At 39.5% G+C, this 24,416-nt stretch overlaps 1 protein-coding gene and 2 long non-coding RNA genes across 11 annotated transcripts in view; 2 read left to right on the top strand and 1 right to left on the bottom strand.

Moving 5' to 3' along the window:
* The window catches only part of GKAP1 (G kinase anchoring protein 1), a 45,042-nt gene that overhangs the window by 384 nt on the left and 20,242 nt on the right, over window positions 1–24,416 (bottom strand). For 8 of the 9 annotated variants that reach the window (XM_043515169.1, XM_038403451.1, XM_043515172.1 and 5 more), the window contains 8 exons: window positions 18,238–18,315; window positions 15,591–15,723; window positions 13,826–13,848; window positions 12,913–13,065; window positions 8,007–8,108; window positions 5,646–5,709; window positions 3,373–3,443; window positions 2,479–2,556 (listed from right to left, as the gene is read on the bottom strand). In XM_043515169.1, coding sequence (XP_043371104.1) covers window positions 2,479–2,556; window positions 3,373–3,443; window positions 5,646–5,709; window positions 8,007–8,108; window positions 12,913–13,065; window positions 13,826–13,848; window positions 15,591–15,723; window positions 18,238–18,315 — 702 coding nt within the window. The remainder of the gene's footprint in view (window positions 1–2,478; window positions 2,557–3,372; window positions 3,444–5,645; window positions 5,710–8,006; window positions 8,109–12,912; window positions 13,066–13,825; window positions 13,849–15,590; window positions 15,724–18,237; window positions 18,316–24,416) is intronic. The other variant, XM_043515173.1, reaches the window with a different exon arrangement.
* On the top strand, window positions 28–9,665 carry LOC122460385. The gene is made up of 2 exons (XR_006281660.1): window positions 28–3,775; window positions 9,510–9,665. It is a non-coding gene; the product is annotated as an uncharacterized LOC122460385 (long non-coding RNA).
* On the top strand, window positions 13,065–19,155 carry LOC119856204. The gene is made up of 2 exons (XR_005293205.2): window positions 13,065–15,060; window positions 17,588–19,155. It is a non-coding gene; the product is annotated as an uncharacterized LOC119856204 (long non-coding RNA).

The raw sequence follows: 24,416 nt of genomic DNA, 5'->3' as shown, positions 1-24,416 counted from the left end.
TTATACCCATATGTATCTCTAAAGAAATACATATGGGTATAAAGACATGCACAACAGTTAAGCCAATGATTTTTTGATTGTTTAAATCTTGAATTGTATAGCATTTTACATACACAACTGAAGCATTATTATCTGAGCACCAACTGTGCTGTACAAAATAGATGAAGATGGTTCTTGCCTCAGGGAACTCTCAAATAGAGAATGATTGACAACACATGATCAAAGCAAAGAATTTTAAAAAACACGTTTGGTAGAACTACTGAAAGGATTCACAGACAATGTGTTTTAAGGCAATACTCAAATTAAGAGGTGGTGTGCAGTGTGGGGCTCAGGTAACTGCTGGTGTGAACTAAAGTAAATGGTGGAGGCTCTGTAACAAAGTCTTTAAATCAAGAACTGAGGACTTCAATAACTCAGCCAGAGGTTATGGGCCTATTACAGGAGACACTGGGCGACGTTCTGTGGACTAGATGTACAAGAGGTCAGACTAGATGATCATGATGCTCTCTTCTGGCCATAAAATCTATGAGTCTTTTCGTACACAAATATGAGAGGGAGCTCATGGAAGACAGTGCAAAGACAAAAAAGTGGGAGAAGGGATCCTTTGATGGACAATCTAAGAGAATTATAGGAAGGAATAAAAGTAGAAATTGTGATAGTTTAATTGTTCAGTGCCCTTAAACAGAGGGGCAAGCTTGAACTCTGTACAAAAAGAAAGGCAGCAAAGGGGATTAAATGAGGAAGGAGATAATAGGAGTGGAGGAAAGGGAACATTTTAAAAGCAGAATTTGAATAGAAAGGGAGGGAAGAGAAGAGGACACTAATAATCAAGACAAAGTGAGAATTTTTGTAGGAATAAAAGATGGATTTTGGAGATCTGGAGGAAAAAAGAGAAATTAGCAACAGCATGGATATTAGAGAAAAGTTAAATGCAGCAGTAAAGTTGCAAGTCTGAGTGATGGAATATGATGGAGTTGATGGTAACAGGAGGGTTTGTTTTTGTTTTGCTTGGTTGGTTTTTAAGTGCAAACATTAGTGGTGTGGCATGCTGGATGTGTTAGAATGAACAGAGAATGAGATGTCAAGGTATGCTTGTACACATTTGGGAATTACTGTAAAAATAATTTACACTTTAAGAGTGGATGAGATCATTCCTAGGAAATGCCCAGGGAAAAGCAGGTGAAATTAAGGATAGAGCATCATGGAATATCAGAGAGGGAAGATAAAGCAATGAGCAAGGTTGAATCTGTTGTTTTGTCCGAAAGAGTAATTAGATTCTAATGCAATAATGAGGTATTGTCATGGCATGAACATGCAGTACTCCAGCATAAACAAACAACAAGTTATAGCTTGAAACAAGAGAGCTTACTGTTTACACCCAAGTCTATGCAGCTACTTGAAAACTTTCTATTTTAACTTACAAGTGATGAGCTTTCCCGATAACTAAGGATAGGATTAAGTCATGGATTCCATGATTTTTACAAACCTCTGGGACTCCTTGGCTTCAGTCCCCCATGGTGATCAGCCCTTCCGCTCCCCTGGTGGTTTTTTTTTTTTTTTTTTAGTAAAAGTCATGTATAGGTTGTGGGCTTCTGTTAAATTTTTGTTTATTGACTGCAACCTGTCCATGACTTTTACTAAAAAATAACTGACAAAATCTTAACCTTACCTATAACTGAAGCAATATTTTCTTTCAGCATTGTTTTAAGTCTTTTTCCAAAGGAAATACTACCATACAGAAATAAGCACAGCATCTTATTGCTGTGCAATCAAATAATTTCACTATTTTGAAGGTGCTCATAATTGAATAAGTATAAAAGCATGCAAGTGTGAAAATTCAGCTTACATGAAAATAATTCCAAACATTTTTTCATGGTCTTATATTTCACTAACAAAAATTGCTCTATTGCTCAGCCAAGTAGAAAATGCCACATTAAAAAGCAGAACAGATCATTAAATGCACTTTTCTACATATTAAAAGCAAAATGAAAATCTATTTCATTTATCTCATTTGAAAGGTTCGCCACGGGTGGAGAAAAAGCCATTATTCAATCTACTAAGACTTGCACTTGGCTTCAGGTTACCTGTCCTAGATAAGAAAAATATACAAGATCAAGTTACTAATTTAGATGTAGTCTTGTATTCAGAATGCTAAGAGTATATAGAAGCAACAAAGATGTGCAATCTTGTTTACCTGTATAATTCAAGTAGGTTTTGAGGCACAAAATGGAAGACTAAATCCATTCAGCTACCCAAGTAAATGTGTAACTATGCTTCGGTTTTGTTACTGTTTTTCTAAAAAAAAGTCCATTATATTTTTAAAATCGCCTAGGTAGTACTAACTTTAGCAACTACACAGATACATTACCTTCAAAGCAACTATTCAAAACTTAAGATTCTCTTGTATCAATGTTTCCATATACCATGAGAATTATACTAGACATTGGTGAATTTCTAGAGACAATATAAAAAAAATACCTGATATTTTGTTAGTTCTGCTTGTAATAATTTCACTTTAGATCTTTCTTGTTCTAATGCAGCATGAAGTGTAGTCACCTACAACAATTTTTTTAAAAATGTTACAGAACGATCTTAATCTCCAAACACATACACACACATGCCCCGAACGTTTCTGCTGCAGTTCAACAGCCTAAATATTTTTATATATATATATATAACATTTTTTAAAAAAAGAAGTGTTGCTTGGAGGAGATATTTAGTTTATTCAAGAAAGTGATTATTCTCAAAATGATCAAAATGTAATGTACTACACATAGTACAAGTAGTATTCCCCAAGTCTCTATTAGTTCCCTAGTGCCTCTTTGTGTTTGCCTGAATAATGCAATATGAAAAGTGACAGTTTTCTTTCAGATTTTATGTCAGTATACTGTAACTGATGTAATATAATGCAGCACAATTGATTCAATTACCTCACCCTTACGAAGTGATCATCTCAGCATTCACAATTAATGGAAATGAATTATACCATTTCTTGTCATTCCATGACATTGCACAAATGGAATACTGGATCAAGTTTAATATTTTAATTAAAAATCACTGCAAAGCCAAAACAAATACAGAAATATGATGTGTACTCCCTATACTATGTTCATATAATAAATGTTAATGCTTAGTTTTGGAAATCTGCTGACTCTTCTGCAGTAGAAATCTCTGAATGCACAAATGCCATTTAAAAAAGGGTAGCTGGATCTTATATACTCTATGGCCATTAACACAAAGAATCTGGATACAGAGGAATTCTGCACTTATTTCTGTGCTTATACCCATTTTCAGTTTGGTTTTGCTGTTTGCCTTCATATACTATTTTTAAAAATATTCACAAGGTTTAATTTTTATAAAAAAACCACTTACTTGTAAGGTCAACTCATTCTTGATGCTCTGAGATTCATCAACCTGTAGAAGTATTTCTGCTTTGTCTTTCACTTAAAAAACAAAACAAGAACATTAGGCTGTCTATCTTTACAAGTCTTTATATATAACCATAGCTGGGGTTCTGCTGGATCCATTTTTTTGCTACCCTTAGGATGTTTCCTCAGTCATCACTGAAGTCAGGACCAACGATAGAAGTTGCCTGGAGCCAACAGTCTATTACCATTTCCAGTAGCAGCAGCCTGTGAATATAGGAAGCTTTTTAGGCCTTTTAGGAAAACTTTCACTGCCTGCACCTGTATGGGATCCCACAGACTTTACAGAGACTCACTATGGACACAGGTCTACCTGCATGGTTCTCTGGATATGGATGGAGCTTGAGATGGTAAGCTTTCCAAAGTCAGGCCTTAAATCAACGTGAAAACCTTGGTTAAAGTTTTAAATACATAGCAAAATTAAGGTGTGCTGAACCTACATATTTGGTTACTTTCTTTGAAGTTGTGGACAATTCAGAATAGTGCTATCATTATAAACCCCTACTGTACATGTGAAAATTGGGATTTTCAAGTCTCAATTCTACCATATTCAAACTAGTTTTTACCAAAAGACAAAATTATTTTTTCTTCAGTTTAAGTGTTCCATTAAACTAATCTTTCTGCGTCAGTTATTTCAGCAAGAAATCTAGTAAAAGAGGTAACAAGATTTTATAATAGGACATTGTTTCCACATAGGGTTGCCAATTTTATACTCGCACAAAACGGAACACCCTTGCCCCGCCCCTCCTCTGAGGCCCCACCCCCCGTTCACTCTATTCCCCCCCCCACTGTCACTCACTATCCCCCCCCCCATAACTCGCTCTCTCATTTTCACGGGGCTGGCTCAGGGGGTTGAGATGAGGGATCCGGATGGGGATGCGGCCAGAAAAGAGGAGTGTATTGTGCAGGAGGGGGCTCCAGGCTGAGGTAGGGGGCTGGGGTGTGGGAGGGGGTATGGGCTCTGGGCTGGTGGTGTGGGTTATTGGGTGGGGCCAGAAATGAGGGGTTCAGAGTGCGGGATGGGGCCCGGGGGTCTGAGAGTTCCGGCTGAGGGTGCAGACTCTGGGTTGGGGCTGAGGATGAGGGGTTTGAGGTGAGGAGAGCGCTCTGAGCTGGGACCAAGGGGTTTGGAGGGCAGGAGAGGGATCAGGGCTGGGGCACAGAAGGGTGTCACGGGTGCAAACTCTGGGTGGCGCTTACCTTAAGCAGCTCCCAGAAGCAGCGGCATATCCCTCCCTCCGGCTCCTACACAGAGGCGCGGCCATGCAGCTCTGTGCGCAGCCCCATCTGCGGGCACTGCCCCTGCAGCTCCCATTATCCGTGGTTCCTGGCCAATGAGAGCTGCAGAGCCAACGCTTGGGGCGGGGGCAGCGTGCTGAGCCCTCTGGCTGCCTCTACATGTAGGAGCCGGAGGGAGGACATGCTGCTGCTTCTGGGAGCCTTGCGGAGCCACAGCAGGCAGGAAGCCTACCTTAGCCCTGCTGCACTATCAACTGGACTTTTAACAGCCCAGTCTGCAGTGCTGACCAGAGCCCCCCAGGGTCCCTTTTTGACAGGGTATTCTGGTCATAAACCAGACACTTGGCAACCTTGTTTCCACACTTCTTCAAAACTGGCTGAGCCAATAATTTTTTCCCAAAAAATATTTCACCCTGACCAAGACACCAGAAATTTTCAGTAAATTATGAGCGACTAAGAACTGGGGGTTGGAATGGAAACACATGGGCAACTTTAACTATAGTGTCACTAGTGAGCCTGTTATAGTGTAGCATCTCCAATACTGATAAAATTACAAAATTTCTTCTGAAAGTTATCCTCCTCTCTCATATTGTTTTACAATGTGTGATGCACTAAAGTAGAGTTTACATACTGCACCTGATGTCATGGAACCAACTTGAACATGCATGACCCAGCAGTATTAAAAAGTCTAACACAATCACATGATTCTTACATTCATAAGGTTGCTTATAAAGACAATTTTACTGCAATAGTAACTAATGAAATTGAACACTAGTCACTCTAATTCATTTTCAGACTGAGTGACTAGCAAAGGAAATTCTCAGATTAAATAATTCCACTATTACAATTTAGAGTTGCCACTCCTTACTCTTATCAATTTTATCTTTAAAAACTGTTTTTCAAAGTCATTTAAGTAATTTTTAAAATAAAACTTTGTACACTTTAAAATTCATATCTTGAGAGATAATAAACTTTACTTACTTTCACCTTCCTGCAACATTTTCAACAGCTGTGCATTTCTTGCTTTTACTTCTTTATACTTCACCTAATATTAAGAGATTTAAATAAAATCACCTTTTACTATATGATAAAAGGGACCTTCTTTAAATTGGTATTTGTTATTTTTAAACAACAAATTTGAAAGCCGTGATTTTACTGGTAATTTAAGAAGCACAAGGGTTCTAGAATCATCTATTAAAATGCATAGGAGTCAAGGATGAGAGAATACAAGAGTGGTAGTTTAAATCAATTAGAGGCCAAAGTCAAAGGAGCTCAAGCAGGCACTGGCACTACAGAAGATTCAAAATCAACTACACTTGGTGTGAATGGAGAAAGAAGAATGAACTGCTAAACAGAACTTTCTGGAAGATTTTAGCTACATGCCTGACAGAGGTTTTGTGAGTTCTCTGAAAAAAAATTAAGGCCACATGAAAGAATTCTAATGCCAAAAGTGACATTTATACTATGGTGGTAGCCAAAGAGCACATTTAGGATCGAGTCCTCATTGCCCTAGGTGCTATACAAGGACACACAGGGAAAACTTGATCACTGCCCCCAAAGACCTTACAGGCAAGGAAATTCTCTTTCGGACTCTTCATCTTTCAGTTTTTCTGACCTTACTGATCTCTCCTGTCCATCTGATGCCTGAATTGCCTCTTCTAAGGTAGCACTTCTCATGACTGATCACTGGTGCCAATTCTGGCAGTTTGGTTTCTGTGTCTTTTCTTAATTCTACACCTGTGTTTTATATTTTCCTCACTCTCTTTTCTCCCCATTTCGGTGTCCCTATATTGCTCTCCCTGGCCTTGAAGAAAAAATTTTTATAGGATATCTTGAACCTGGTGGCAAGCTATAATGCTCCACTTACACACCAATCTCATCCCTCATGTTAACGCCATAATGCTCCATACAATAGGGTCAGCTGGTTTATAAACAGAGAAGGAACACTGTGCTAACAGGATGCTGATTCAATTGCATGGGAGCAGCATGAAGAACAGCAAATGCCAATATTGAAAAGGGGTGGGTAGATAATTCTACAGTAGAGTACCTTCAACCTCTCCAAGAAAGTATACTGGAATGCCACACCATCCCTACTATAGCCATGCTTTAAAGCAATATTTATAGAACCCAAGGCCAATAAAAGTGAATTTAAATTGTCATAGTAATGCATTCTTCCAGACTCACAGCTAGCTAAAGCTTTCTATACCCTTCAATGCCCAATAAGCATAAAAGACTATCAAGTAGAAACTCTTAACATGTTACATCACGTGAAATGAAGCACTTAACAAGAGTTCTTGTGCACTGCATTATTCTGTCAACTGTACTCTAGGAGCAATATCAAATAGAAATGGTTTTCCATTTCAATTAATTTAATCTATGAGCCCAACCTTGACACATGACAGCAGCTGTTAACCAAAAAACTTGTTTCTTGTTTTGCAGCAGGTTGAAAACATATTCAACATTTCAGCTAAGTTCCGATTAGAAAATCACTATTGTCAACAATTTAATGCTGTTTATATAGAGTTCAGCTGTCAGTACCCAAGACTAAGTTATGCAGTTTACATATTTATCAGTTTTTATTTACATAAACAAACTATTCCTCCTCATATTCCTGTTCACCACTCCCAAGCAAGGATAAACAAAAACTGATTTAATGTGACCAATAAGAAGTTGGTCCTGGTGCTTCAGTGAATTTACCCTAGCCTTTTGACATAATGGTAATTTCTCATAAAAGTTCCATCCTTGCTGCTTTGTATTCATTTTCAACCTGTGTCAGCTAGAGTCAGGACAGGTATTAATATGGTGTTCCAGGGCAGCAATTCTGGAAATTTTCCTATCTAATTTAGAATCCAGCAACACCAGAGGATTTAGTAAGGGGTCAACCTTTGTACTGAATATTGTTTTGAAATCTTCCTCATAGGTTGGGAGAAGAGACACAGCAGATGCAAAGCTCCATTTCAATGCAGCTCTAAATGGTTTCTCTTGTATCTGGAGAAGTATGCACTGGTTTCCTTTTTTAGGCATTGCAGATTGGTCTACAAAACAGCAACATCTGGAAAACAAATGGTACTTGGGTACACCAAAACTGATAAATATTTACTCCTTGATGGGTGACCTTCTTACAGTAGTCAGTTTATTTATAAATATCTGTCTTTCTTACCAAGAAAGGTCAATCCATCTGGTACTGCAGGAATAACTTTGGAGAAAGATGCTCTGGAAAGGTAATATTTTGGTGGCCAACACAAAGTTCCCTTTCAGACTAACCATGTTTTGGCTTAATCAAATGGGTAAAAAAAGAAGTTAGATTTTGTTCAATACTTGGAAACAATATCAACTACATACCTCCCATTGAGTAATGATGCATTTCAGTTGCTGAATTTCTGTATCTTTCTTTTCAAGTTCCAACTTTAATCGTTCTGTTTTTCCATCTTTCAAAATAACCTCCTACAAAAAATAAGCAACCACACAATTTTAGGACTAACTATAAGAGTTTGCATTAGAATTTCAGTCCTGCAAAAGGCAGAAATTCAGCTGCCCTTGACTGTGTCGAAACAAAGAAAAAAAACAAGCCACTATTAGCCTGATTGCTTCAAAGTAGCTCTTGTGCAAAAGTGTTGGTTTTCCATATCTGCTCAACCATTAAAATAGGATATATGTAAATCAGTAACAAAGTGTTTAAGTTTTAACAAATACTTGCATGCTTCAAGTATGTTTTGAAGGACCAAGCCATAAAACATTTAAAGACTGGGTATCTGGCAGAATCATGAGACAGAGCTTCTGTAAAATGTTCATTTTAAAAATATAGCTTTAAAAATATTTTAGAAGCTTTTATGGATTGATACACAAGCAGGATTTTTTTTAAATCTTTTTCAACTTCAAAAAAGATTCGACTTGAAGAAGCACATTCTGTGGAAGTGCAAGCAAAATGGGAGAAGCTCTCTAAGCCTTGACTATTGGATTTTGTTCTTATTGCTAGAGAACCAGATTTAAGTGTGACAAACTATTTAAGTGTTTTCAAGTATTAGTGTACACACTTTAACCCCACCTGAATAGAAGCTGTTAGAAAAAATTGCTTGTACCCAGCATATGAGACAACTTTGCCCTTCGTTTTTACAACTGAGGAAGTCCTAGTTTACTAAACCATGCTAGAAGATTTTTAGGAGCTAGCCAACTTTTTGATGCTTTAGATGTATGGGGGGGGGGATGGAAGTAGTTTTGGGCAAAAGTGGGGGGGGGGGGGTTGTTTTTTGGTTTTTTTTTTTTTGTTTGTTTGTTTTTTAAGATTAAAAGTGCTACGAAGAGCTGGAAGCAAAAGTACACACAAACCAGATTAAACGCTAATGCTGTTTCAAGTTCACGCTCAAAATGATTGAATCCTGCACACTGTGTTTAGCTGGAGCATATGCAATGCTAACAAAGTCATCTTTTCTCCAAAAAAATGGATTGTTTTTTTAAAAAAAGATTAGAACCAAAGAAAATACCAATTTTTTTTCCATGAAGGAGTATAGCAGCGTTTGTGAAGGTTGGAACAGTATTACACAATTCACAATTACACAAATCACAATTACAAACAGTTTAGGTTCAACTAAACATTAATGAAAAACAAGATTGTAACCTCAGCTCAGCTCTCTCTCTCTCAACTGAGTAGGGAAGGAAAAGATACACTAAGTCGGAAAAGAAAAAAAAACTAGGACAAACCAGAACACAAATCTTAAAAGTACAGTCGTAACTGAATTACTTCAGCTTTTAACAGTCAGATCAAGACGAAACTTGTTCTAAGACATTAAAGTTATATTCTTAAAATCAGCATTTGCTCTCCCTTCTGACTTTATTTCCTCACTGTAGGGAAGAAACATCCCACTCAACAACGTGGAAGTCATAGGAAATATCCCCATTATGGCTTTCTGCAAGGACATTCAGTCACCATTGCAGCAAGGGGAACAGAGCAGTAGTAGTATTTTCTGAAGAAAAAAAAAAAGATTTGCTAATGCCAGACTACTACTACAATAATAATAATAGCCCTAGAAATATCTACAGGAAGTCAAAGGACCTGATCATAGAATCATAGAATCATGGAACATCAGGGTTGGAAGGGACCCCAGAAGGTCATCTAGTCCAACCCCCTGCTCAAAGCAGGACCAAGTCCCAGTTAAATCATCCTAGCCAGGGCTTTGTCAAGCCTGACCTTAAAAACCTCTAAGGAAGGAGATTCTACCACCTCCCTAGGTAACGCATTCCAGTGTTTCACCACCCTCTTAGTGAAAAAGTTTTTCCTAATATCCAATCTAAACCTCCCCCATTGCAACTTGAGACCATTACTCCTCGTTCTGTCATCTGCTACCATTGAGAACAGTCTAGAGCCATCCTCTTTGAAACCCCCTTTCAGGTAGTTGAAAGCAGCTATCAAATCCCCCCTCATTCTTCTCTTCTGCAGACTAAACAATCCCAGCTCCCTCAGCCTCTCCTCATAAGTCATGTGCTCTAGACCCCTAATCATTTTTGTTGCCCTTCGCTGTACTCTTTCCAATTTATCCACATCCTTCTTGTAGTGTGGGGCCCAAAACTGGACACAGTACTCCAGATGAGGCCTCACCAGTGTCGAATAGAGGGGAACGATCACGTCCCTCGATCTGCTCGCTATGCCCCTACTTATACATCCCAAAATGCCATTGGCCTTCTTGGCAACAAGGGCACACTGCTGACTCATATCCAGCTTCTCGTCCACTGTCACCCCTAGGTCCTTTTCCGCAGAACTGCTGCCGAGCCATTCGGTCCCTAGTCTGTAGCGGTGCATTGGATTCTTCCATCCTAAGTGCAGGACCCTGCACTTATCCTTATTGAACCTCATTAGATTTCTTTTGGCCCAATCTTCCAATTTGTCTAGGTCCTTCTGTATCCTATCCCTCCCCTCCAGCGTATCTACCACTCCTCCCAGTTTAGTATCATCCGCAAATTTGCTGAGAGTGCAATCCACACCATCCTCCAGATCATTTATGAAGATATTGAACAAAACGGGCCCCAGGACCGACCCCTGGGGCACTCCACTTGACACCGGCTGCCAACTAGACATGGAGCCATTGATCACTACCCGTTGAGCCCGACAATCTAGCCAGCTTTCTACCCACCTTATAGTGCATTCATCCAGCCCATACTTCCTTAACTTGCTGACAAGAATGCTGTGGGAGACCGTGTCAAAAGCTTTGCTAAAGTCAAGAAACAATACATCCACTGCTTTCCCTTCATCCACAGAACCAGTAATCTCATCATAAAAGGCGATTAGATTAGTCAGGCATGACTTTCCCTTGGTGAATCCATGCTGACTGTTCCTGATCACTTTCCTCTCCTCTAAGTGCTTCAGGATTGATTCTTTGAGGACCTGCTCCATGATTTTTCCAGGGACTGAGGTGAGGCTGACCGGCCTGTAGTTCCCAGGATCCTCCTTCTTCCCTTTTTTAAAGATGGGCACTACATTAGCCTTTTTCCAGTCATCCGGGACTTCCCCCGTTCGCCACGAGTTTTCAAAGATAATGGCCAAGGGCTCTGCAATCACAGCCGCCAATTCCCTCAGCACTCTCGGATGCAATTCGTCCGGCCCCATGGACTTGTGCACGTCCAGCTTTTCTAAATAGTCCCTAACCACCTCTATCTCTACAGAGGGCTGGCCATCTCTTCCCCATTTTGTGATGCCCAGCACAGCAGTCTGGGAGCTGACCTTGTTAGTGAAAACAGAGGCAAAAAAAGCATTGAGTACATTAGCTTTTTCCACATCCTCTGTCACTAGCTTGCCTCCCTCATTCAGTAAGGGGCCCACACTTTCCTTGGCTTTCTTCTTGTTGCCAACATACCTGAAGAAACCCTTCTTGTTACTCTTGACATCTCTTGCTAGCTGCAGCTCCAGGTGCGATTTGGCCCTCCTGATATCTTTCCTACATGCCCGAGCAATATTTTTATACTCTTCCCTGGTCATATGTCCAACCTTCCACTTCTTGTAAGCTTCTTTTTTATGTTTAAGATCCGCTAAGATTTCACCATTAAGCCAAGCTGGTCGTCTGCCATATTTACTATTCTTTCGACTCATCGGGATGGTTTGTCCCTGTAACCTCAACAGGGATTCCTTGAAATACAGCCAGCTCTCCTGGACTCCCTTCCCTTTCATGTTAGTCCCCCAGGGGATCCTGGCCATCTGTTCCCTGAGGGAGTCAAAGTCTGCTTTCCTGAAGTCCAGGGTCCGTATCCTGCTGCTTACCTTTCTTCCCTGCGTCAGGATCCTGAACTCAACCAACTCATGGTCACTGCCTCCCAGATTCCCATCCACTTTTGCTTCCCCCACTAATTCTACCCGGTTTGTGAGCAGCAGGTCAAGAAAAGCGCTCCCCCTAGTTGGCTCCCCTAGCACTTGCACCAGGAAATTGTCCCCTACGCTTTCCAAAAACTTCCTGGATTGTCTATGCACCGCTGTATTGCTCTCCCAGCAGATATCAGGAAAATTAAAGTCACCCATGAGAATCAGGGCATGCGATCTAGTAGCTTCCGTGAGTTGCCGGAAGAAAGCCTCATCCACCTCATCCCCCTGGTCCGGTGGTCTATAGCAGACTCCCACCATGACATCACTCTTGTTGCACACACTTCTAAACTTAATCCAGAGACACTCAGGTTTTTCCACAGTTTCGTACCGGAGCTCTGAGCAGTCATACTGCTCCCTTACATACAGTGCTACTCCCCCACCTTTTCTGCCCTGCCTGTCCTTCCTGAACAGTTTATAACCATCCATGACTGTACTCCAGTCATGTGAGTTATCCCACCAAGTCTCCGTTATGACTGATCCATGAGAACTGCAACCAGACTGCAGGGACCAAGGTGTTAGAAATACCACCTCAGAAGCCAATTTTATATTTCTCCCTTCTCCAAAGATATTTATGCTACTGGAAAGAGGTCAAAGAGGAGTGGGTCTTTGTCATTCCTTCCTCTTGACCTTCTCAGGAGGAGAAGATTTGGCAGTCCCATTTCAGTTGTTTGCATTTTGTTTTTTCTAAAGCGATATACTGACCTATAACCCATTTTTACATGAACTAGTCAAAAAAAAAAGTTGTCCATAAATTGTGTTTTCAGCATATAACTGAAGTTGTGAGACCATAAGCAATAAGATACTTTTTGGTAAGAAGAAAAATTATTGCAGAAGCTTCACATTTTATTTTGGTTATCCACCAAGCAAACATGTGCACTTGAAAATAGCTGCCATTGTACATGCCTGACTATGTTCATGAGATGTACAGTTATCCACTCCATTGTAATCTGTGAGTTGGTCTCTCCTTTTTTCTCTAATAAGTATTTTATGAACATCATCTTCCAGTCTATTGAAGAATCCTCCATCATGCAATAAAGTCTGGGAAGAGCTCAGTTCCTGTCAAGAATTAAATGTCATGATTTATCTCCATTTAAATAAAAGTCAATATCCAGCTAAACAATTAAATATATAGTTGAGTTTTAAAGAAGTCTGTGTTTAAAGTCACAAAATGCCCAATATATAGCTATCTTTTCTTTAATATATAGAGACACATCATGAGAAAATGGAGTACTAAATTTTACCTAGTGCATATTTTCCTGCCAATCATAAAACTCTGAAAAATAAGAACATTTCACAGAAGTGGTATCAGGCGAGAAAAAAATATTTCCATTGATTTAATACTTTTGTGCAATGCCTACCTAGATTTTTGAATTATAAATCACTTTGACGTTAAATATTTCTTTTTCTACCTAAAAGGGTCATAATATTAGGAATGTTCCACTGCACAATATTTGCCATTAATATTTTCTTATCTACTCTGCTTCTAATAGTTATTTAACTTCTTGTACCTTGCCTAGAGAACTTTTAGGGCCAGGCTTTCAAATCTGTCTAAACTGCACCAACAAAATTTGCAAGCCTGTATATGCCATTTCCATCAGTTACAAGTTCTCATTCATGGACTTTTACCTTTGCATTTGCTCACATGAGTTTTATGGACATACTTTAGGCAGCCAATTTTAAAAATTAATTCCTGTCATTACAGAAAGTGATTAGGCCTCTTGTTTAAATACTTATCTTCTGCACACAAAACCTCATTATTTAAGCTGGGCTTTAGTGTTGTGTTATGTTTATTAGTTTAATAAAAACTAAGTCTTACCTCGTGCTTTTTTGCAAGGGGATCTGAAAAAGAACACAGGAAAAATAAATATTACTTTAAAAAAAATACTACATTGATTTAATCATACCAAAAACTATCCAAGTGAGATAATTCAGAAGAGGCTGAAAAATCCATTTTGGTTATTCGGCATTAACTCTCATTCTTTTCCCAAAATTACACTAAGGAATTAAAGACAACTGTCTACACCAGTGATACTCAGACCTCAGTGGTTCAGAAGCCAAATTAGCAATAAATATTACTCAAAAGACCAACAGTAGTGTGAATTCATTGTTTCATTTACTATAGTACTATATTTTATATATATATTATTCTCACAGCAAATAAGTGAAATCAGTGCAAGTTGATAACTTAGTTAATAAAAGTATCCTGATTGGTTAATAATTAGATCACACGGTGTTTTAATATCATGTGCCGCAAACAGTTGCAAGCTGCAAGTGGATCTTCAGCGTGTCTCCTGCAAGCCTCAGGGCTTCACTACCAGGGAGATCAATGCTGTTGCAATCAATGCAGTGCATATCAAATTAGCAACTTAGGTACTCCAGCTCTCCAAGAAGAGTAAGGTAAGTTGACTGGAGAGGGTCTCCCATTGACACAGCGCAGCGAAGACACCAGGGAAAGTCGACCTAAGCTATGTCGACTCCAGCGACATGAATAATGTAGCTGGAGTAGCGTAACTTAGGTCGACTTACGCCGGTAGTGAAGACAAGCCTCAGTCTGAGTATCATTGGTCTATGTTGCATTTTAAACCCTATCCCTTAAAATAATGTAACAGAAAACAGACCCCAATTTGTTAAATGCAGTGAGAATTCATAACTGGCAAGCAACATTTTTGCAAACAAACAAACTGCAGACGGTATTTAATTCTATTCTGGTTCTTATATTGCCCTTATCACCATAGAATCTCAGTTCCTTCCAGCAGCATATTAGGTGGCATGACCAACATCTATAATTTGTTCAGACTGTCATCCTTTGCGGGTGTTTTACTGTTTTTGTTTCTTGGTTTGTTTTTAAAATCAACACACATTTAATAAAATACTGGTAACTTAGATAAGTGCTTAGAATATTTTTTTTAAAATAGACTTTTGATTCAATAGTATTTTTTCCTCTTTCCAGATCCTACCATCGTTTCCTGCTAAAGGCAGGACCACTGCTCTGAAGACAACAGGAACAAACCAGCACCCAAAGAATTTACAAAGAGTGTACAAGGTGCTGTGGTAAGCAACATTTCCCCTCCCTTAATTCTTCCTCCCCAAAAGAGCCAGATTTGGGTGCAAAGGGCAACTAGTGTCCTACCACTGCCTGGGAAGTGGAGGGAACTCACTCGTGTGGGCAAGAGCAAGGCAGCAAGTACAACCAAGCTAGGAGAAAAGAGTTTTTCCTCTGAAGTGAGCTTGGACCATTGCCTGATGCTGGTTGCCGAAACAAGTTCAGTACTTCTCCACACCCCAGCAGTTAAATATTTCTCTCATTTGCTCCTCTCCTTAGGTAAACTGATTAGTCCACATTAAAAATAAGAAGATTCAAGATATAAAAAGTTACATTTAGCGCTATTAGAACACTGTTTAGTTTACTGGTTTCCAACACTGTTCAGTGAATATATTTAAATACAGTGTTCCTGAACTGAGACTTTGGAAATGCAGTTTCAGTCCAGAGGGTGTTTTGTTATTAAAAGTATACGTCATAGTAATTCCAAAGAATTAAACACTTGGTTTGTAAATAAATATTTAAACATAAAAATGCATACCTATATTAACGTCTGACTGAAAGTCTTTCAGAGACACTGTGAGAGGTTTGTCTTTTCCCTGCTGGTTCTTTCTTTTCTCTTTCTTATTCACCGACTTTGAGGGAGGAGAAGCATTTTCAGCATTTTCATAGTCCTGAAAGGAATAAAACCCTACTGATTGCACTACTTTACTCTAATGAATAAACTAATTAGTAATTTAATTGCTCTAAAGCTGAGGTCCCCAAACTGTGGGACATGACACCTTAGGGGGCGCAGAGGAACATTTGGGAACGTGTGGCAGGCCCAGGCCAGGCCCCCCGGGGGGTCAGGGAGGGAGGGCCACCCAGTCCCATCACACCCCCGGCCACGGCTCCCGGCCCTGTGCCTGGCCCTATCCCCAGACTCAGCATGGCTTCACACACAGCCGGGAGCCAGCTGCTGACCCCACCATGGCCCGGCTGCGGCTTCACTCCCAGCCCTGCCCTCAGCCCCTGGCTGCGACTCCATTCCCAGGCTGAGGCAGAGACTGGGGGGGGGGGGGGAGGATCTGTACCTGGACAGGGGCTGAGCAGCCAGCTCCCAGCCTCTGCTCCATTCCTAGCCCAGCTCTCAGACCCACCTCCAGCCCTTAATCCTGTCCATGTCATGCCCTACCCCCACTCCCAGCCCCAAGAGGGTTGGGGGGGCATGCAACCCTATAAATGTTTGGGGACCACTGCTCTAAAGTTTTGTATTCTTAAGAAAAATGACAGTACACAGACAAAGCTCTTGGTCTAAAATAATTTGAAAGCTTTTGGTAGACATCTTTCTCACTCTGTACTCTGATCAGCCTAAAGAAACAACTGTGTTCTTTAAACCAGAGTATAGCTATTCACAAACAGTACAGTGAACTGTCAGCCTACTACCCCAACACCTAGATAAAATGATATCTAAAAATCAATTATTTGGTATAATATAATCAAAAAGCACTGTAACACAGGAGTGTCACCATCAATTATACTTGCTTTAAAAACAAACATCTGCTTGACATTTACTCTCAATATGCCTAGTCATTCATATAGCAGTAGATCACCAATATTCTATGGCCATGCTCTAGCCAACTGACATTACTTCTTAAATTAAATTAGACAGAGTTTTAATGAGTTCCTTTTAAACCTGACGTTCTGTTTTATTAAATGTGCCATTACACTGAAAATAGTAAAGTGTGATTTGAAGGTTTTACCTCAACAGAAAAAGTAGTGATATAGAAAATAAATAAAACAGGGAAAAAAGATAAAACAGTCTCTGATGTTCTATACCAGCCGCTCTCAACTGGGGGTCCACTGCCCCTCAATGAGTTTCAGGGGGTCTGCGAAGCAAGCCAGTTTTAGACTGGATGGGGCCCAGGGCAGGAAGTTCAGAGCCCCCCAGCACTCCACAGGGCAAGAGTCCCAACCCCTGCCCCCAGCCTAGTGGCTGAAGCCTGGACCGCCCCCCTCACCACCTGCGGCTGAAGCCCAGAGCCATGCCTCTCCCTCAGCTGGAGTTTTTAATAGCCGGGGGAGGCTCAGAAAGAAAAAGTTTTAGAAACCCTGTCCTATACTACGAGACTACAATATAAACAGCTACTAGATTTTAAAATTTACTAGCATATACAAAGTTCTCCCAAACTGCTAGAGAGTTGGCTTCTTTACTTGCAATCCATGTAGATGCCATTTGGACTCGAGAGCAAATCCCCAACAGCTATGCTTAAAGATTAAGTCTTTGCTTGCCTGTACTTAAGCATGCATTTTAAAATGAAGTTAAAATTGGAAGTTAAATTATAGTTTAGTTTTAAGAACTTTAACTTAATTGTGGGGATTCCCTTCAAACAAACAAAAAACCTCTGCGAAGTCTTAGTTTGTCCAACAGAAGTACAAGACACTACTAAAGCTGACACTCGGAGCAAAAAAGTAGATGTGTGCCATTTTTGCTTTTTTATTCTGTATAATTTAAGGTTTTTGTTTTTCTTAAAGTTTCCTACTTGTTTTTCACACTAGAAATTCAGCACTTTCTCTCCTGGAACACTATGTAGATGACTGGAGAACTAGCAAGACAACACCACAAGCACCAAAGAAGGTAAACCTAACCAGCTGAGAAGGAATTTTTAGTCAGCCTGTTCAAAACAGTTATCTATTTAAGTCAAATAACTGAAACAATTGGGAGAAAAGATGTTAAAGATTCAACATGCCTACCACTTCAATTCAGACCTAAAAAAGCTCCCCCTCTCCTTCAGTTCTATGATCCTCTAAGAAGACCTCTCCAGAATCCCCACCAAGATCAACAAAACAAAACACAAAACACACACACACACACACACACACACACACGGAACAAGGTTTAGCAGTCTTATTATTTTTAAGGTGAAAACAAATGTCTTTATATATCAAAGAAGCAAAGAGGGTACAAACTCATTTTCCCCCTTGGCAGGTCATCTTTAACATTCTCAAACTGTAATATGGCTGTTTGTGGTTTCCCTCAACTCTCTAATGGTTCTCTCAATTCTTAGTAAATCTTTGGGTATTAAAAAACTAAAGAGTTAGCTTACACAAAATTTTGTGGTAACCAAATTATCAGTCTCCTTTATCCAGAACTCAATAAAGGTCAAAAACTTGCACAATTTTCAGATCACGATGAAACCAGCAAATACCTTTTTGTGCTCTTCATATTCCAGTTTGCTTAGCAGTAATGCCTTTTCAAGATCTGCTTCAAACATTTCAGATGTCAGCTGAAGAAATAAGATTAAAGCAAAAACTCATGACAGGTTTTTGTTTTTATTAATAAAAAGCAAAAAGGTGTGCAATTGACAGCTAGTTAAAATTTAATTTTAGCCTATGGAATGTTACAGCTGCTGTCAACATACTCTTGGTAATATGATGAAATGCACCAGTAAGAACAACTAAATACATTTGTACAACAGTTGGTAGAATACCTTATTGGTTGAAACACATTTTGTTAAATAAAAGAGTCTGACGGAAACCATGCACTACTAAATCACTACAGAGAAAGTGAAGGTCTTTTTTTTTTTAAATTGCTTTTGTTCAAAATGCTTGCTTGCAACTTAGATCTTGAAGTTTTGCATGCAGAAGCTTGTTGATTTTAAAGCCTAAAATATCAACAAGTAGAACGGAGAAAGAAGAGTCTCTCAAAAGCATAGGAAAGAACAGGCCAGCTTTGCTGCCATTAACAAAAAGTAACTTCTGCTGAATGGCAGGGATGGCGAGAGACTCCAGGACACCATCTGTGAAAGAAAAAAAAGTTTGTCTGGGATGCCATAGGAGGAGGATGTGCAGTGCAAGAGTTGTTTCAGAGAAGCATAAGGGATCAAGAGCGGTCTTAGATTAAGAAGAGATGGAGGGAAGCTTTAGTCTTGATGGAGTTTCTTGGGACATGGGATAAAAGGAAAATTGAAATTTTAAATGTGGGGACTGAAAAGGAAAGAAAGAACTAAGCATTGCTTAGCAGAGGTAGAGGGGTAACATCTGATTTTACAGGGTGGTGGCATGGCAGAGGGGTAGCTGAGTTTTGTTTAGAGCACTATATTAATTTCCATGGGAAAAGGTAAGCCCAAAAAAAAAAAAACCACACCAAACCAATACAAACTTACTGAATGGGGGACACAGATGGGCTGAAGGTAAGCAGAGATAGGGATTCACCTGGATTCAGGGTACTGTTGGATCAGAAGGAAATGGCTGCTCTTCAAGGGGTTGGAAAAACTGCACTGTGCATACAGCAGTAATATAAACAAACATGCATACCTATGATGTAACTGATTATAATAAATCTCTAAAAATGTAGCAGTTTGTTTGCATCGGATATTATGCCTTTAAATGGTTCCCAAATTATCAAAGCAATCCCAGTGTGATGAATAAGCAAATATTATCATGTTTCCTAGTTTGTCTTTGTCCGTTCATTCCACTACTCTTCTCTTTCACCTGTCATTTGTCTGTTTGAGTTGCAATTAGGATGTTTTCAGTCATTAGGGATTAAACTTGAAGTCTCTAACTCATGATTTGAGGACTTCGGAAACTCAGCCAGAGATTATGGGTCTGTTGTGGGCGGATGAGGTTCTGTGGCCTGCAATGTGAAGGATGTCAGACTAGATGATCATGATGGTCTCTTTGGCCTTAAAGTCTATGAGTCTTTGCACGTTCTCAGCTCAATTTGATCAAATTAAAAATGGCTCAACTAGCTTTTATAAGTTTTAGTGATACTATATAACTTTCCTGCCTGTGATAACTGTGCCCTTAAAGAACTTACAGGGTTTCAGGAGATGCAGATTGCTTAAGATACATGGTTTATTAAATCCTCCAAAGATCTAGACCAGTGGTTCTCAATCTATTTACCACTGTGGGACACATGGCTCACAACTCTCTTTGTGTTATGTGAGCCACATCCACACATTATATATACTACCTGTATGGCCCTGAGGATGTCACATGGGCCACAGCTGTGTGCGGAGTGGGTCGTGGGATGAGAACCACTTATCTAGACATTCTTTGCAGTCACTCTAATCAGACAAAACTCCCACAATGAGTTTTGCATGAATAAAGACCTGGCTTTAGTTTTATAATAGTGAGCCAAGAGTCTCTCCTTTTGACTTAGGTCCTTGAACACAATCATATAAATACCCTCTCAACAGGAGGCAAGGACATGTGTGAGACTGTCAGTATGCAGGTATCTGTGTGCTATTACCCCAAACAATTTATTCTATGGCTACAATTTAGTATCAACTGTAGAACAGAATCTGAGCCTGAGCAAGAAGGATGTCTACCAAAAAAATCAAGGCACAGTGATTGCCCTGAAAAATTCAAGCAATGAAAAAAAGAAGGAAGAGATATTGGGGGGGGGGGGGGGGAGAGGAGTAAACTTATAAAAAGGCAATGTTTAACATGCAAGTTCCTCAGGACAAAGAAAGTCCCCTTAAATGTTTGTACCGAGTCTAGCACAAAAGAGCCCAAGTAGTTACTGGAGCCAAGAGCTACTGCAATACGAATGCCATCACTAAGATGACAATCCTCTTGGGGCTACGTCACCAGAAATCTTTTACCAGCTTTAGGACCTTGTTCTGTTCTATTAATAGTTAAATATTTTCTATATACTGTAGGAGCAGTATTTTAAACAAAATTTACAATTTAAACATTTATATTGCAGTTGAGATTTAAAACTGGAAGACTAATGACTATATCCTCTACTGCAGGGGTCCCCAATGTGGTGCCCGCAGGTGCAATGGCATCCACCAGGGCAGTGTGCGCGCCCGCAGGACACAGTGCCGCCGAAATGCCATCGTGAAGCGCGGCCACCTGAGAACCGCCCACCGAAATCCGCCGAGAAACACTGCTGTTTCTTGGTAGCATTTCGGCAGCGAGGCTTCTTTCCATTGCCGGTTCTCAGCGGCATTTCGGCGGTCGGGCGTATGGCGCCTGCCACAGTCTGTTGGGAATAGGAATGTGCTAGTCCCACAGAAGGGTTGGGGACCACTGCTCTACTGTAAAATAGCTTCAGAAAATTTACTGAAAATATTTTCAAAAAGAAAAGGAGTACTTGTGGCACCTTAGAGACTAACAAATTTATTAGAGCATAAGCTTTCGTGAGCTACAGCTCACTTCATCGGATGCATTTGGTGGAAAAAACAGAGGAGAAAATATTTTGGTTTTCTTGTTGTTAGTCTCAAAATTCACACGACAGAGTATAAACAAACTGAAGTCTCTCCTTCAGCCTTGCTGTAGCTCACAAAAGCTTATGCTCAAATAAATTTGTTAGTCTCTAAGGTGCCCCAAGTACTCCTTTTCTTTTTGGTCCAGTATCCCTTTTTCTCACAATCTTCCCCATCCCTCATTCTATTAGGCTACCTCTAAAGAGCCAACTGAATATATTGCAGCACTGGCAGACATTATTGGCAGCAGCTACAAACAGTGATTAAGTTTATAAAGTAAGGAATAGTTTTAAAGACAAAGTTTTATTATTAAACATGTACTAATTAGACAGAATATGGAATTTACCTACATTTGTTAAGGGTACTCACCCCACGTACACCTTGCAGCAATATTCAAAATTCTCTCCAAGGTTCAATTTAAGATAGCATGCAGTGGTATGCAGTACAAACATATTCCTGGTGGTGGCCCCCCATCAGTCTCTGGAGAAACTAATATTTCACTCCGAGATTGTGTTTCTGGGTGGAGTTTTCAGAAGTGCTTAAGCCATTTAGAAGTCTAAATCCCATAGACTTTGGCTCCTAAGTGACTTAGGTGAACTGGAAAGTTTTTACTTTCTAGCTCTTGTAGTAGCCAAGAAAAAACTACAAGATATAAACCACCAGACAGCACAGTGACAGAAATAAACTACTTTTTTTTAATGGGATGTTAACTCTGCAGCCTAACGAGGATGATGTTACATTTTTAGTTATTCATTACTGATTAGATGTTTTTTCTAAGCTGGTTATTCAGGAATTGTGGGCAGAGCATGTGCCAGGAGTATCACAACTCCCCATCACAACTCCCCATCCTATCCTCTACTGTGATCCTTGAACAATTGCTTAAAATTAACAGTATATTATTAATAAATTAACATTATCAATACTATACTACATACACAAACAGTCCCTGCTCTGATCTCAAAAGCTGCAATAACCTCAATCTAGTTATGCTATTCTCTACTACCCACTAGTGAAAAAGTGTCTTATCATGGCGCCAAAGTCAGAGTGGTATATTTCAGGACAATAGCAAAGCCATGAAATTATTTTTAAAAGTGAAAGGAAAACCTGAGACAACTTTATAACCTATGGGCCTCTAGAATGCAAATGAATTAAGAATCAACTGTATGACCACCATCCAGTCCCACTGTTCAATAATACATTCATAAATACTTAAACCAGGGTTTAGTGTTTCTCCTCTTTTATAAGAAGGAGGGCAGAGACATGTGGCTTGTAAGCTTCATGCAATTCTCTAAAGCACTTTACGGTCACTACTACATTGCTTGATATATGAACCACCTAATCAGAAGGCACAGGAAGGCTGAAAAAAATTGATACCTCCACCCCCCACCCCACCTAAAAGTCTCCTGACATCACAGTATTAACAACCTTCAACAATTTTTTATGCACCAAATGTTGCTCTCACTTATCGCTTGATCATCTTCCAAAATGGGATTTCTGAAATTCTTCCTCTTTGTTGAGCCACAGATTGAAACTCTCTCTCTACATGTCAATGAAGTCCAGGTAGCTGTCAATATAGGTGTTTAACATCCTCAAATATCATTTTCAGAACTCTGACCTAGCTCCTGAACTTCACACAGACCTTTTAAAGACATGTCACCATCAATACTGGAGACCTTACAAGTGTACAGGGGTATCTCAAAATGCATAATTCATAGAGAATTGTGATGTCACCAACTCTGCATGAATCAGTTTTCTTATAAAAGGAGAAAAAACACAATCAGATATCCGGATATCCAGTAACTAGTGACACCAGATCATCACGTACCTATTAGTAAATGCTGTAAAGAGCTTCATACAAGCTCTCACTATCCTAGAACAAGGAAAAATCTAAAAACACACACCTAAAATAAGATGTAAAAACAGAATAGCTTTGCACTAAATGGTAAAATAAATTGACATTCTATAAGTACTGAACTACTGTAATCAACAAAGTAACATCAGTTTTAATTATAAATGTTTCTCCTACTGACATCATTGGGCGGAAAGGCACTGTTACATCAATCAGTTTAAGAAAATGTATGGTTTTTCAAATGGTCTTACCTCAAGGCTAAAAGGTTTTAACATTTTGAAGCCATCACAATTCTTAGTGTAACTTCTGCCTTTAGTAGTTCTACCAAGAGGAATCATGGTAAAAAAGGTTTCAGTGGCACTCACTACACACACACTATGGTGACCTCTGCTTTATTACATTTTTAAATGTTGGAGACCCCTAGCTCTATAGAGAATACTTACTTTTGGTAAATATATCAACCAAAAAAATAGGAGTATTTATTGTAATTAATAAGTATCTTATATTGACAGATATGACTGTCCTCGTAGCCCTATGGCTTGTTGGGTGCGCTGCTCTTTGAGAAATCTGGATTTGAGAGTGAACTCAGCACATTAGAAGACCAAGAATAAGCCAACTGAAATGCTCTTTTGATAATAAGGATGATGGCAAAGATGCTTCAAAAGATTTTTACAGCAGAGAAAATCTTTAAAATACGAGATTTAAGTGTAAAGATTGAGCAAAGCAGGAGCATCAGTCTCATGTCTTTCATTAGACATTATTAAGGGCACAAGAGCAAACTATCCCATTGCATAGAGGGAAGTATGGCAAGAGACTATCCTGGCTTAACCAGGAGATCTTCAATGATCTAAAAATCAAAAAAAAGAGTCGTACAAAAAGTGGAAACTAGGTCACATTACAAAGGATGAATATAAAACACAAGTACGTAGGGCCAAACTTAGAAAGGCCAAGGAACAAGACAAGATCAAACTAGCTAGAGAGACAAAGGGTAACAAGAAAACATTCTACAAATACGTTAGAAGCAAGAGAAAGACCAAGAACAGGGTAGGCCCATAACTCAATGAGCAGCAGAAAACAACAGAAAATGTGGAAATGACAGAAATGCTTAATGACTTCTTTGTTTCAGTTTTCACCAAGAAGGATGGTGGTGATTGGACATAGACATCGTGAATGCCAGTGAAAATGAGGTAGGATTAGAGGCTAAAATAGGGAAAGAACAAGTTAAAAATTACTTAGACAAGTTAGAGGTCTTCAAGTCACCAGGGCCAGATGAAATATATCCTAGAATACTCAAGGAGCTGATTGAGGAGATATTTGAGCCATT

This window comes from Dermochelys coriacea, chromosome 5, assembly GCF_009764565.3.
Source record: "Dermochelys coriacea isolate rDerCor1 chromosome 5, rDerCor1.pri.v4, whole genome shotgun sequence".
Lineage (NCBI taxonomy): Eukaryota > Metazoa > Chordata > Testudines > Dermochelyidae > Dermochelys > Dermochelys coriacea.
Note: the sequence above shows the minus strand (reverse complement) of the source record. Positions and strands in the feature narration are given on the sequence as shown.